This window comes from Narcine bancroftii, chromosome 10 (genome assembly GCF_036971445.1).
Source record: "Narcine bancroftii isolate sNarBan1 chromosome 10, sNarBan1.hap1, whole genome shotgun sequence".
In the NCBI taxonomy this organism is placed as follows: Eukaryota; Metazoa; Chordata; class Chondrichthyes; order Torpediniformes; family Narcinidae; genus Narcine; species Narcine bancroftii.
In genome coordinates, this window is record NC_091478.1 from 68,038,945 (window position 1) to 68,052,158 (window position 13,214).

Consider the following 13,214-nt stretch of genomic DNA (forward strand, 5'->3'; position numbering starts at 1 on the left):
ATTTGTACATTCCCTCCTGTCTGCGCAGGTTTCGTCCCACCTTTCAAAACATATGGGAAATGTAGTTCAAATTGGGTTTTTGGGTGGCACTAGCTCGTGTGCCAGTTACCGTGCTATATGCCTGAAATTTTTAAAAAATCAAAGAAAATATTTTTCTTCTAGTTGTTTACAGAAATTGTTTATCAATATATCGAGTGTAATGAAATCTCACTAATCAGAATAGGTCTGCAATGTCTAATGGCCAGATGGTCCACATCCTCTATCTCCTGTGCACTCACCGATATCTGTCCCATTACATTATGTCAGCTCTTACAAGGCACATTAGAGCTGTCAACTAGTCCATTTGTTCGTGGGCCAGCATAAAATTGCTCAGTTGCCCTAATTCCCCTGCTGACACCACTGCCACGTTCTGGAAGGAATGCCTGAAGAAATCGCTGCAATTCTCTCCCTATGGGCTATCAACATTTACAGAGTCAGCTGATAGCAACTGAACATGCCTGAATGTAGGTCCAAGGATAAACTTAGAACTTTCCATGTATGGTGAAGAGCTTCACCAAGAACCAATGCACTGCAATGCAAGTTATTGACAGACTACATACAGTGCGAATCTTTCAGAAACTTTTAAGGTGAAGCTAAATTATCAGATTGGGCCTTAATGAAAGGAATTGTTACGTTTTTCCTTTTGTGCATTTTTTCGATACATTTGAACTGTCAATTTCAGGATATAAAAGATTCTAAGACACCTTTAATGCAAATTGTCATGTTTTATATTGAGCTTTATGAATTCTTAAATATGAAATGTGTAACTCTTTCTGCAGGTGTCTATTATACCTCGTGGGAAAGGCCTTGGCTATGCACAGTACTTGCCTAAAGAGCAATATCTTTATACAAAAGAGCAACTTTTTGATCGCATGTGCATGATGCTTGGTGGACGAGTGTCTGAACAGATATTTTTTGGGCGCATCACCACTGGTGCGCAGGATGATCTGAAAAAAATCACACAAAGTGCTTATGCCCAGGTAACCCTCATTCGCGGCATTGTTACCTTAATTGGTCGGCTCTTAACCTCAGGGGGAAAGGGTGAACTCAGACAGAGTGATAGTCATAAGGGACTTGATAGGGGAACTGATAGGAGATCTGTGCTCACCAAAGAGACTCTGGGATAGTGTGTTACCTCCCAGCAAGCAAATCATATTGTGTGGCAAGTTAAATTTGATGATGCCACAAAATGTCTGCTATGATATTCAATGAAGATAATAGATACCTAAATTTGCAATGGGTCTAGAGACCAAATGGGCTAATGGATGGCAAATACAGGGCATGCTCTGTTATAACAGCAGTTCTCTAAATTGTGTTGTGAAGCAGAGGGACCAAGGGGTACAGGTACATAATCCTTTAAAGATGGAAGCGCAAATAGGCAGAGTACTAAAGAGAGAATTTAGTCATGGCATTGAATACAAGTGTCAGGACGTCTTATTGAAGTTATTCAAGGTGTCGGTGAGGCCACATAAAACTGCGTGTAGTTTTGGTTACCTAGTTCTAGGAAGGAAATTAAAGTCGGAAAGGGTTCAGAAGAGATCTACCAAGTTGAGTAATTGTGAGACATTGGGAAAAACCCAAGAGCATAAGAGGTTGAGACGGGATCTTAACTGAGTCCTGTAAAACCATGAGGAGCATAGATAGAGTGAATAGTGAATGGCAGTATCCTAGAGTGAGAGAATCTAAATGAGACGACCCAACTATAAGGCAAGATGGGATGGTGGGATTTAGAAGGGATGTGAGAGAACAGTTTTTCCACTTGAAGGGTAGTTGGCATGTGAAATGAGCTGACAGATTAAGAGGTAGGTTAGTATCCTTTATAAAATAAAAATAACATGGGAAATTGTGGTAAACAAGTTTGCAGATGATCCTAAGATTGAGGCATTGTGGATAACGAAAAAGGTTTTCAAAGCTTGCAGAGGGATCTGGACCAGCTAGAAAAATTGCAGATGGAATTTAAAGCAGAGTTGCATTTTGGAAGGACAAACCAAGAAAGGACATACGCGGTAAATGGTAGGGGACTGAGGAGTGTGGTAGAACAGAGGGATCTGGGATTACAGATACACAATTGCCTGAAAATGGTATCACAGATAATAAGGTTTGTAAAGAGAGCTTTTGGCATATTAGCCTTCATAAATAAAAGTATTAAGTATTGGAGTTGTGATGTTATGTTAACATTGTGTAAGACATTGGTGAAGCCAAATTTGGACTATTGTGTGCAGTTTTGGTCACCAAACTACAGGAAATATATCAATAAGATAGAAAGAGTACAGAGAAGATTTACCAGGATGTTGCCCAGACTTCATGAACTGAGTTACAGGGAAAGGTTAAACAGGTTAGGACTTTATTCCCTGGAGCCTCAAAGAATGAGGAGTGATTTGATAGAGGCATTTAAAATTTATGAAGGGGTTAGAGTAAAAATAGATTGGCTTTTTCCAGTGAGGGTAGGTGAGATACAAGCCAGAGGACTTGGATTAAGAGTGAAAGGGGAAAAGTTTAGGGGGAACTTTTTCCACACAGAGAGTGGTGGGAGTGTGGAACGAGCTGCCAGCTCAAGTGGTGAATGCAGGCTCAATGTTATCATTTAATAAAAAATTGACTCAAATGGATGGGAGAGGAATGGAGAGCTATGGACTAGGTGCAGGTCAATGGGACTAGGCCAAAAAAAATGTTTCATCACTGACTAAAAGGGCCAAAGGGACTGGTTTCTGTGCTGCAATATTCTATAATACACGGTGTATTGAAAGAATAGGCAGGTAAGCAGAGGGGGTGATATGTCTCTGTCGGTAAGGAATAACATTAAACCATGAGAAAGAGCTGATATAGAATCAGAAGATAAAGAATAACTGTGGATTGGAGACGATGTGATTGTAGTTAAAAACACAGAAATGTTGGAGGAACTTGGTAAGGCACGCTGCATCGAATAGATGGTAAAGATATATAACCGACATTTTGGGCCTGAGCCCTTCCCCAAGGTAATTTATCCAATGGATGCTGCAAGACCTGCTGCATTTCTTTTTTTTAAACCAGGTGTTAGTGTTGGGGTCACTTGTTTTAACATTGCACGTTCATGATTTACATCACAGAATAAATGGCTTTGTGGCTAAGTTGGCAGATGATACAAAGATAGGTGGAGGGGCAGGTGGTGAGGAGGACACAGAGAGGCTGCAGAGAGACCTAGATTAGGAAAATGGGCAGAGAAGTGGCAAATGAAAAAAATGTTGGAAAGTGCATGGACAAGCACTTTGGTAGAAGGAATAAAACTGGAGACTATTAACATAACATAACATAACAATTACAGCACGGAAACAGGCCATTAGGCCCTTCTAGTCCGCACCGAACCAAACACCCCTTTCTAATCCCACCTCCCTGCACAATGCCCATAACCCTCCATCTTCTTCTCATCCATATACCTGTCCAACCTTTTCTTAAATAATACAATTGACTCCGCCGCCACTATTTCTCCCGGAAGATCATTCCACACAGCTACCACTCTCTGAGTAAAGAAGTTCCCCCTCATGTTACCTCTAAACCTCTGCCCCTTAATTCTTAACTCATGTCCTCTTGTTTTAAACTTTCCTCCTCTTAACGGAAATAGTCTATCCACATCTATTCTGTCTATCCCTTTCATAATCTTAAATACTTCTATCAAATCCCCTCTCAACCTTCTACGCTCCAAAGAATAAAGACCCAATCTGTCCAATCTCTCCCCATACTCCAGATGCTTAAACCCAGGCAACATTCTGGTAAACCTTCTCTGCACTCTCTCCACTCTGTTTATATCCTTCCTATAATTAGGCGACCAGAACTGCACACAGAACTCCAAATTAGGCCGCACCAACGTCTTATACAATCTCAACATCACCTCCCAACTCCTATATTCCATGCAATGATTGATAAAGGCCAGCATACTAAAAGCCTTCTTCACCACCCTATTCACGTGAGTTTCTACCTTCAGGGAACGATGTACCGTCACTCCTAAATCTTTCTGCTCTTCTGTATTCCTCAATGCTCTCCCATTTACCACATATGTCCTATTCTGATTCTTCTTACCAAAATGAAGCTCCTCACACTTATCAGCATTAAATTCCATCTGCCATTTTTCAGCCCACTTTTCTAAGCAGCCCAAATCCCTCTGCAATCCTTGAAAACCTTCTTCATTATCCACTATTCCACCTATCTTAGTATCGTCTGCATATTTACTAATCCAATTCACCACCCCATCATCTAGATCATTAATGTATATAACGAACAACAATGGGCCCAATACAGATCCTTGAGGCACACCACTGGTCACCGGCCTCCAACCTGACAGACAATTATCCACTACCACTCTCTGGCCTCTCCCTTTCAGCCAATGTTCAATTCATTTGACTATCTCAAATTTTATACCTAAAGACTGCACCTTCCTAACTAACCTTCCATGTGGTACCTTATCGAAGGCCTTACTGAAGTCCATATAGACAACATCCACTGCGCTACCCTCATCCACATTCCTAGTCACCTCTTCAAAAAATTCAATCAGATTGGTCAAACATGACCTTCCTCCCACAAATCCATGTTGAGTGCTCCTGATCAGACCCTGTCTATCCAGATGTTTATAAGTACTATCTCTAAGAATTTTCTCCATTAATTTACCTACCACAGACGTCAAACTTACAGGCCGATAGTTGCCAGGCTTCCTCCTTGAACCCTTTTTAAATAACGGAACCACATGCGCAATGCGCCAATCCTCCGATGGGGAGGATGGGGAGAAAATTCAAAATTCTGAGTCCTCGTGCAAGATGACCTAAAGGTTAACTTCCAGTTTTGAGTCAGTGATGAAGAAGGCAAATGCAGTGTTGGCATTCATAGCTAGAGAAATAGGATATAAGGGCAGGGATGTGACATTGAAGCTTTATAAGGCTTGCAGGGTAATTGGTTACATAGGTGTATTTGGGCGGCATGGGCTCATGGACTGGAAGGGCCTGTTACTGTACTGTACTGTATCTCTAAAAATAACAAAACTTTAACATGACAAATGGGAACTACAGTAACTGTTCAGTTTTAGCATAGATGATCATGGCTAATCTAATTTTTACTATCTCCATGCAGGCAGTACCCTGTAACCCTTGAATCTGCTATAGGACCAAAGATCCATCTATCTTGCATTGAATGTATTAAATGATTCTGTCTCTCTTTCGAGAATTCTATAGGTCTGCGTGAAAAGGTTTCTTCTCTCCATCTTAAATAGTCTGTTCTCTCAACTCCATCAAAATACAGAGAGAAGTTTCTTATCAAGGGTTTCTTATCAGTTTAATTAGCAATGTCTGCAATTTATTAATTTTTCTGTCTATATTCCTGTTGTAGCTACATTTTACTAATTAATGCCAAGTCACTCCTTTTTTATTGTTTGGAGGAGGGATGTTGACATTGAGATATAGAGCAAGAGAGCTTGAAATGTTGCTAAAGCTTTAAAACCATGATAAACTGTCATGGTAAGAATTCAATGCACAGTGTCCGTGTAATGTGATCATGATACATTCCCAGGAATGAGATGAAAAGTGGAATCAATGATAGAGGTACTGAGAACAATGCTGTGCCTGGATCCTGGTGGTACAATGCTCTGTCCTTCCTGTTGCATAGGGAACCTGATGTGAACCCCTGCCCCACCACCATTGTTGTGCTGGGAAGCTGCCATCTGCTCTTCTCTACCACTCAGCTGTGATTTGTGAGGTCCAAGGCTAAACACTGGTCAAAATAGTGAGTGTGGCCATTCTGGGGGCTGGCAGCAGTTGCCCTGTGTGTGAACATTGCTAAGAAATATTCTCTCTCATCTCCTCCTGTTGTGGTCCCCTTGCCAACCCCCTTAATTGTTTGGCTGCATGCTCTTTGCCTAAGAAATTTTGAAATGATGTTACAAATTCTTCCAGTTCCCAACAATGCATCGTCCTATTGCTCCACACCTGCTGTAATTCACTCTTTATCAACATTATTAGAGAGATCTGATCTGTTTTCTTTATTTCTCTTTTGTTTTTATCCCCACGCCATACTCGTTTTATCAGATTGTTCAGTTTGGCATGAGTGAAAAACTTGGACAAGTGTCCTTTGACCTTCCACGTCAGGGTGATGTGCTGGTTGAAAAGCCATACAGTGAGTCCACAGCACAGATTATAGATGAAGAAGTTCGATCTCTCATTGGTGCAGCAAGCCAGAGAACCTTCATGTTATTGAACAAAAAGCGACAGGAAGTTGAAAAAGTAAGTAGTTATATGTAGTATGGTTCATTTGTTAACTTTTGCGCAGCCAATTTTTCTTTGTCACTGCAACAGGTTCTGTGGTTTTGTCAGTAAAACCATTCTATTTTCTTTTGAGATTTCTTTGAAACAGAGTCTTCCCATTCCAGGCAATGTTCAGTTATAAGTGGTTCTATTCTGATTTTCAGGTTTGCTAGCAGAGATTGTATTTTACAGTTGATTTTTTTTTATTAACACAATATGGTGCCATCCACATTATATCTGATTTATATTTAAAAGCATACATTCTTTTCATACTCATATAGTATGTCTTCTTGGAGATATTGTTGAGTAAAGCAGTAAAAGGAGCCACCAAATTCTGGCAGCAGAAAATTTTCTCACCTTAAACATATGAAAGGGGCAGATCAAATTGGTCACCCCTTTCTTTATCATTGATTAGTCAAAGCAACTCAATTAAAATAAATATATTACCTAAATTTTTATACCTTTTTCTGGCTTTCCTTCTTTTTATTCCTGTCTTTTTTGATTCCCTTGACTCTATATATGGAAAAATAAACATCCTCGCCTGAATAAAGTCTATTTATAAAAACTTAAAAAGACTGGAGGTTTAGCTTTACCAAACTTTAGGTTTTATTATTGGGCAGTCAGTTTACAAAACCTTATGTTTTGGTTATATTATAATAACCATGAAGAGTGTCCAATATAGATATCTCTGAAATCTAATTCTTTTACAAAATTTTCTCTCCTTGGATCCTCATTTCCTATATCTCTTTATCTTTTTATTGAGTTTAACATGTAAACGTGGATACCGAAATTTAGAAAGCACATAACAATTCAATCGTATACAGGTAAGCACAAACAAACGAGAGATTAAATGACCCACTACATTGAGGATTATTTGTTAACCTTAAAGACAAATAATAGGAAATAATCTCACTATGTCAAAACCATTTATTGAAATGAATGATATAAAACAAAAGAAAAATCTAAAAACTATAACTAATGTCTCCCCTCCCTCTAATCAAGGTTACCTTATATAAATGAAATAAAAGTGATAGTGTGAAACTACTGGTAGCCCCCACAGAACAGCCAATGAATCGCCAAAACACATAGTTAATTCTTCCAATTATAGAAAAATTCTAAGAATGGGTCCCACAATTTCATAAATTGAAATTTTCTATCTTTGATATTGTGTCTGATTTTTTTTCTAAACTTAAATAGGACATTACGTCGCATGACCATTGTGTGTGAGTACGGGATGAATGATCTTTCCATTACAATAAAATTGCTTGTCTGGCCATTAACATAGTAAAAGCTATAACTTTTTTCTGAGCTGCCGACATTGGTTTATCTGGATCCCAAGAAAAACCAAACAGTGCAATTAACAGACAAGTTTCAAAATTGATCTTAAGAATTGTTGATAAAGTTTGGAAAATGTCTTTGCAGAATTTCTCAAAATTTGCGCACTCCCAAAACACATGGATCAGAGATGCCCCAAATATTTTACATTTCACACATAATGGATCAACATCTGCATAAAAGCAAGACAGTTTAAGTTTGGACATATGTATTCTGTGTATGACTGTAAATTGTAATAGACAAAGGCTAGAACAAAAAGAAGAGTCATTAATCAGTCCTCGAGTAGAATTCCAATCTTCTGAAAATGTTAGTTTCAAATCTCGTTCCCAACTGCTTTTAATCTCAGCTATGTATAGTGATTTAAAATCCAGTAAATTATTATAAATACACGATATTAATTCACCATGAAAGTAAAACCATAAATTAAAAAAGAGATCAAGAATATTGGTATGAGAAAGTAGCAGATAATTCAAAAGCTTGGATTGAACAGTGTCTAATTTGTAAATATCTAAAATATTGTCTGTTAGAAAGATTAAATTTCAGATAATAATTGTTCAAAAGAGGCAAAATTACCTGAAATAAAGAAATTGTTAAAACTTTGAATACCTGTTCTATACCATTCCTCAAAATTTACATCCAAAGAAGATGTTTATCCGTAATAGGGCTGGCCAATGGAAAACATTTAGTCCAAAAAATTTACAAAATTGAACCCAAAAGTATAATTAAAATCTGGAAGAGATAAACCATTATTTAATGTAGTCTTTTGAAGATGGGCTTAATTTGTTCTTGTTTTTTTTCCCCCTACCAGAAACAAATAGAAATAACAGAATCCAACGAACTAAAAAAAATGTAGAAATAAAAATCAGCAATGCTTAAAAAGGATACAGAAATTTAGGTAAAATATTAATTTTAATTGAATTAATACGCCCCATCATTGAAGGAAATGAGGGTGACTGTCCAGTAAAAGTAATCTGACTTGTCCAATAATACTACGAAATTGTCAATAATTTCTTATGACTTGATGATTGTAATTCCTCAATATTGAAAATGGTCATTCATCATTTTTAACTGAAAATTAGAATAACCCTCACAAGGTAGAAGTTCACTTTTATGTAAATTCAATTTGTAACCTAAAAACTAACGAAATTGCTCAAACAAAATTAATATTCTAGGTATAGAAATTTCAGGATTTGAAATAAAAAGCAGTAAATCATCTGCATAAAGTGATAGTTTATGTTAAATTCCTTCTCAAATTACATCGGTAAATTCTCTACAGTGTTGAGGGGCTACCGCTAAAGGTTGAAAAGCAAAGGACTTAACGGACAAGCATGCTATTTTCCTCAGTTAAGATTAAATATATTTGATTGCTGTAAGTTAGAGTGAATTGACACATTGGGACATGAATATGATAATTTAATCAATTTAATAAAATTTGGACCAAAGTTAAATTTACTTAAAGCAACAAATAAATATTCCCATTCCACCTGGTCAAATGCTTTTTCAGCATCTAGCAAAAGAACTCATTCTGTTGATGGAGTGGAAGGTAAGTATAGAATGTTCAATGATTGATGTATATTGTAATAAGAGTAGCAATTTAAAAAAAAAATATATATATATATATATATAAATAGATTAGAAAAAAAATCTTACCACGTATATATAAGATAGGTAAAAAAAAATTCTAATCTATGTGCAAGAACTTTAGATAAAATCATATCAATGTTATTAAGTAATGATATAGGTCTATAAGAAGTGCATTCTGTAGAAAAATAAGAGATATACTTTGTATATCTCTAAATAAATTAATAATCCAGTGGTTAAACGTACTTTTAAGAATATGAATGCAATTTTGAAAATATTTTGGTTTCATGAGATTTTTTCTCTCAAGTCCTTATTTCTTTTTTTTTAACTTTTATTTTTCACACTATGAACCATATCACTCAAAATACAAACATTTCCCTCTTAAATATACACAGTGGCATTTTCTCCACTTTTTTTCACCCCTACCTTCTCTCCCTCCTTCCCACCCACATCCAAACCCATTAAATACAATAAAACCATTAAACAATGTCATCACACAATGAAAATAAACAAGAATATTGTGTCATCTACTTTTAAACACTGGATCAAGTCATTTTGTCTTCTCATTTTATCATTTTAGAGGGTGGAGGTCTGCGGTAAGCCCTCTCTGTTGTGTTCCATGTACGGTTCCCAAATTTGTTCTAATAATGTGACTTTATTTTTTAAATTATATGTTATTTTTTCCCAAGGAATACATTTATTCATTTCCACGTACCATTGCTGTATTCTCAGGCTCTCTTCTGATTTCCAAGTTGACATTATACATTTTTTTGCTACTGCTAAGGCTATCATAATAAATCTTTTTTGCGCTTCATCCAGTTCGAGGCCTAATTCTTTACTTCTTATATTACTTAGAAGAAATATCTCTGGATTTTTTTTGGTCTGTTGCTTTTTGTGATTTTATTTAATACCTGATTTAGATCTTCTCAAAATTTTTCCACTTTCTCACATGCCCAAATTGCTTGTACTGTTGTTCCCGTTTCCTCCTTAGAGCAAAAACATCTATCTGATACTGTTGGGTCCCATTTATTTAACTTTTGGGGGGTGATATATAGCCTGTGTAACCAATTATATTGTATCATGCATAACCTCATGTTTATTATATTTCTCATAGTTCTGGAGCATAGCTTTTCCCTTATTTTATTTTTTATCTTTATATTTAGATCTTGTTCCCACTTTTGTTTGGGTTTACAGCTTATTTCATCATTTTCTTTCTCTTGCAGCTTGATGTACATGTTTGTTATAAATCTTTTAATTATCATTGTGTCTGAAATCACATATTCAAAGCTGCTTCCTTCTGGTAACCTCAGTCTGCTTCCCAATTTCTCCTTTAACTAGGTTTTCAGTTGGTGGTATGCAAACATTGTACCATGAGTTATTCCATATTTGTTCAAATGTTAATAAATTATTTCCCAAAAAACAATTTTCTATTCTTTTAATTCCTTTTCTCTCCCATTCTCTAAAGGAAAGGTTATCTATTGTGAAAGGGATTAGTTGATTTTGCGTCAATAATAATTTTGATAGTTGGTAATTTGTTTTTTTTCCTTTCTACGTGAATCTTCTTCCACATGTTGAGTAAATGGTGCAGTGCTGGTGAACTTCTATATTGTACCAGTTTTTCATCCAGTATTTTATCTCCCCTATTTTATCTTGCTCTATCTTGGTCCAATCTGGTTTTTCTCTTGTTTGATAAACATCTGATAGATACCTTAATTGTGCTGCTCTGTAATATTTTTTAAAGTTTGGTAGCTGCAAAGCACCTTGTTTGTACCATTCCGTTAATTTATCTAGCGCTATCCTCGGTTTCCACTTTTCCATAAGAATTTCCTTATTATTCTCTTTAGTTCATTGAAGAATTTCTCTGTTAAGCGATTTGGTATTATATCCTTGGGAAGACATTCATTTTAATGCAATTTACCCTCCCTATCAATGTTAGTGGCAATTCTTTCCAATATTCTAAGTCATCCTGTAATTTCTTCATTAATGGCTGATAATTTAATTTGTATAGGTGGCCTTAATTATTATCTAATCTAATACCTAGCTATCGGATTGCCTGTGTTTGCCATTTAAATGGTTATTCTTTTTTAAACTTTGTGAAATCCGCATTATTCATTGGCATTGCTTCACTTTTATTTGTGTTGATCTTGTACCCCGATATTTCTCTATATTCCTTCAATTTCTTATGTAGTTCTTTTAAATATACTATGATGTCATCTGCAAATAAACTGACTTTATATTTCTTCTCCTTTATTTTTATCCTTTTTATTTTATTTTCTGTTCTTATCAGTTCTGCCAAAATAGTTCTATTGCTAAAGCAAACAGTGACATCCCTGCTTAGTTGACCTACTTAATTTAAATTGGTTCGATACATATCCATTTACTGTCACCTTCGCCAATGGTCCATTATACAATGCTTTAATCCAATTAATATATTTTTCTGGTAGGTTGAACATCTGTAATACTTTGAATAAATTATTCCATTCTACCCTGTCTAAAGCAACATCCACTGTTGGTATCTTACTTCCTTGTACTGCATGGATTAAATTAATGAACTGACAGACATTGTCCGTTGTTCGTCTTTTCTTAATAAATCCAGTTTGATCTTGTTTTACTATTTTTGGTACACAGTCGGCCAGTCTGTTTGCTAATAATTTTGCTATTATCTTATAATCTGAATTAAGTAGAGATATTGGTCTATATGATGCTGGTGTTAGTGGATCTTTCCCCATCTTTGGTATTACTGTAATTATTGCTGTTTTAAATGAATCTGGAAAATTTTGTGTTTCTTCTATCTGGTTCATTACTTCCAGGAAAAGAGGAATTAATAACTCTTTAAATGTTTTATAGAATTCTATTGGGAATCCATCCTCTCCAGGCGTTTTATTATTCAGAAGCTTTTTTAATATATCCTGTATTTCCTCTATTTCAAATAGTTTTATCAATTTGTTTTGCTCCTCTTCTTGCAATTTCGGTAGTTCAATTTTAGCTAGAAACTCATCTATTTTGTTTTCTTTCCCTTCGTTCTCAGTTCGGTATAATTGTTCATAGAATTCCTTAAATTTTCATTGATCTCTGTTGGATTATATGTAATTTGTTTGTCCTTTTTCCTTGATGCCAATACAGTTCTTTTAGCTTATTCTAAGTCGCCAGGCTAATATTTTGTAGTTTTTTCTCCTAGCTTTATTTTCATTGTTCTTCTCCACCTTGTACGTTTGTAATGTTTCGTATTTTATTTTTTTTGTCCGCCAATTCTCTTCTTTTTGTTATATCTTCCCTTGTTGCTAGTTCTTTTTCTGTACTTACTATTTCCCTTTCCAGCTGTTCTATTTCCCGATGGTAGTCTTTTTTCATCTTAGTTACATAACTTATTATTATCTGCCCTCTAATGAAGGCTTTCATTGCATCCTATAATATAAATTTGTCTTTCACTGATTCCGTATTTATTTCAAAGTACATTTTAATTTGGCGTTCAATAAATTCTCTAAATTCCTGTCTTTTAAGTAGCATGGAGTTTAATCTCCATCTTTATGTTCTTGGTGGGATGTCCTCCAGTTCTATTGCTAATAACAGGGGTGAGTGATCAGATAGCAATCCAGCTTTATATTCCATTTTCCTAACTCTCCCTTGGATATGGGTTGACAACAGGAACAAGTCAATCCTTGAGTATGTTTTATGTCTACTCAAATAATACGAGTGTTCCTTCTCCTTTGGGTGTTTCCTCCTCCATATATCCAAAAGTTGCATTTCCTGCATTGATTTAATCATAAATTTGGCCACTTTATTCTTTTTGCTAGTCTTTTGTCCAATTTTATCCACCTTTGGGTCCAAATTAAGGTTAAAATCCCCTCCTATTAAAATATTCCCCTGCTTATCTACAATCTTCAAAAAAATATGTTGCATAAATTTTTGATCCTCTTCATTAGGTGCATATATATTGACCAAATTCCAGAATTCTGAATATATCTGACACTTTATCATTACATACCTCCCGGCTGGATC

At 35.8% G+C, this 13,214-nt stretch overlaps 1 protein-coding gene across 2 annotated transcripts in view; it reads left to right on the forward strand.

Annotated features, from left to right (window-relative positions):
• Nucleotides 1-13,214, forward strand: part of LOC138744684 (mitochondrial inner membrane m-AAA protease component AFG3L2-like) — a 99,445-nt gene that overhangs the window by 77,450 nt on the left and 8,781 nt on the right. For both annotated transcript variants that reach the window (XM_069901225.1, XM_069901226.1), the window contains 2 exons: nucleotides 819-1,019; nucleotides 6,084-6,278. In XM_069901225.1, coding sequence (XP_069757326.1) covers nucleotides 819-1,019; nucleotides 6,084-6,278 — 396 coding nt within the window. The remainder of the gene's footprint in view (nucleotides 1-818; nucleotides 1,020-6,083; nucleotides 6,279-13,214) is intronic.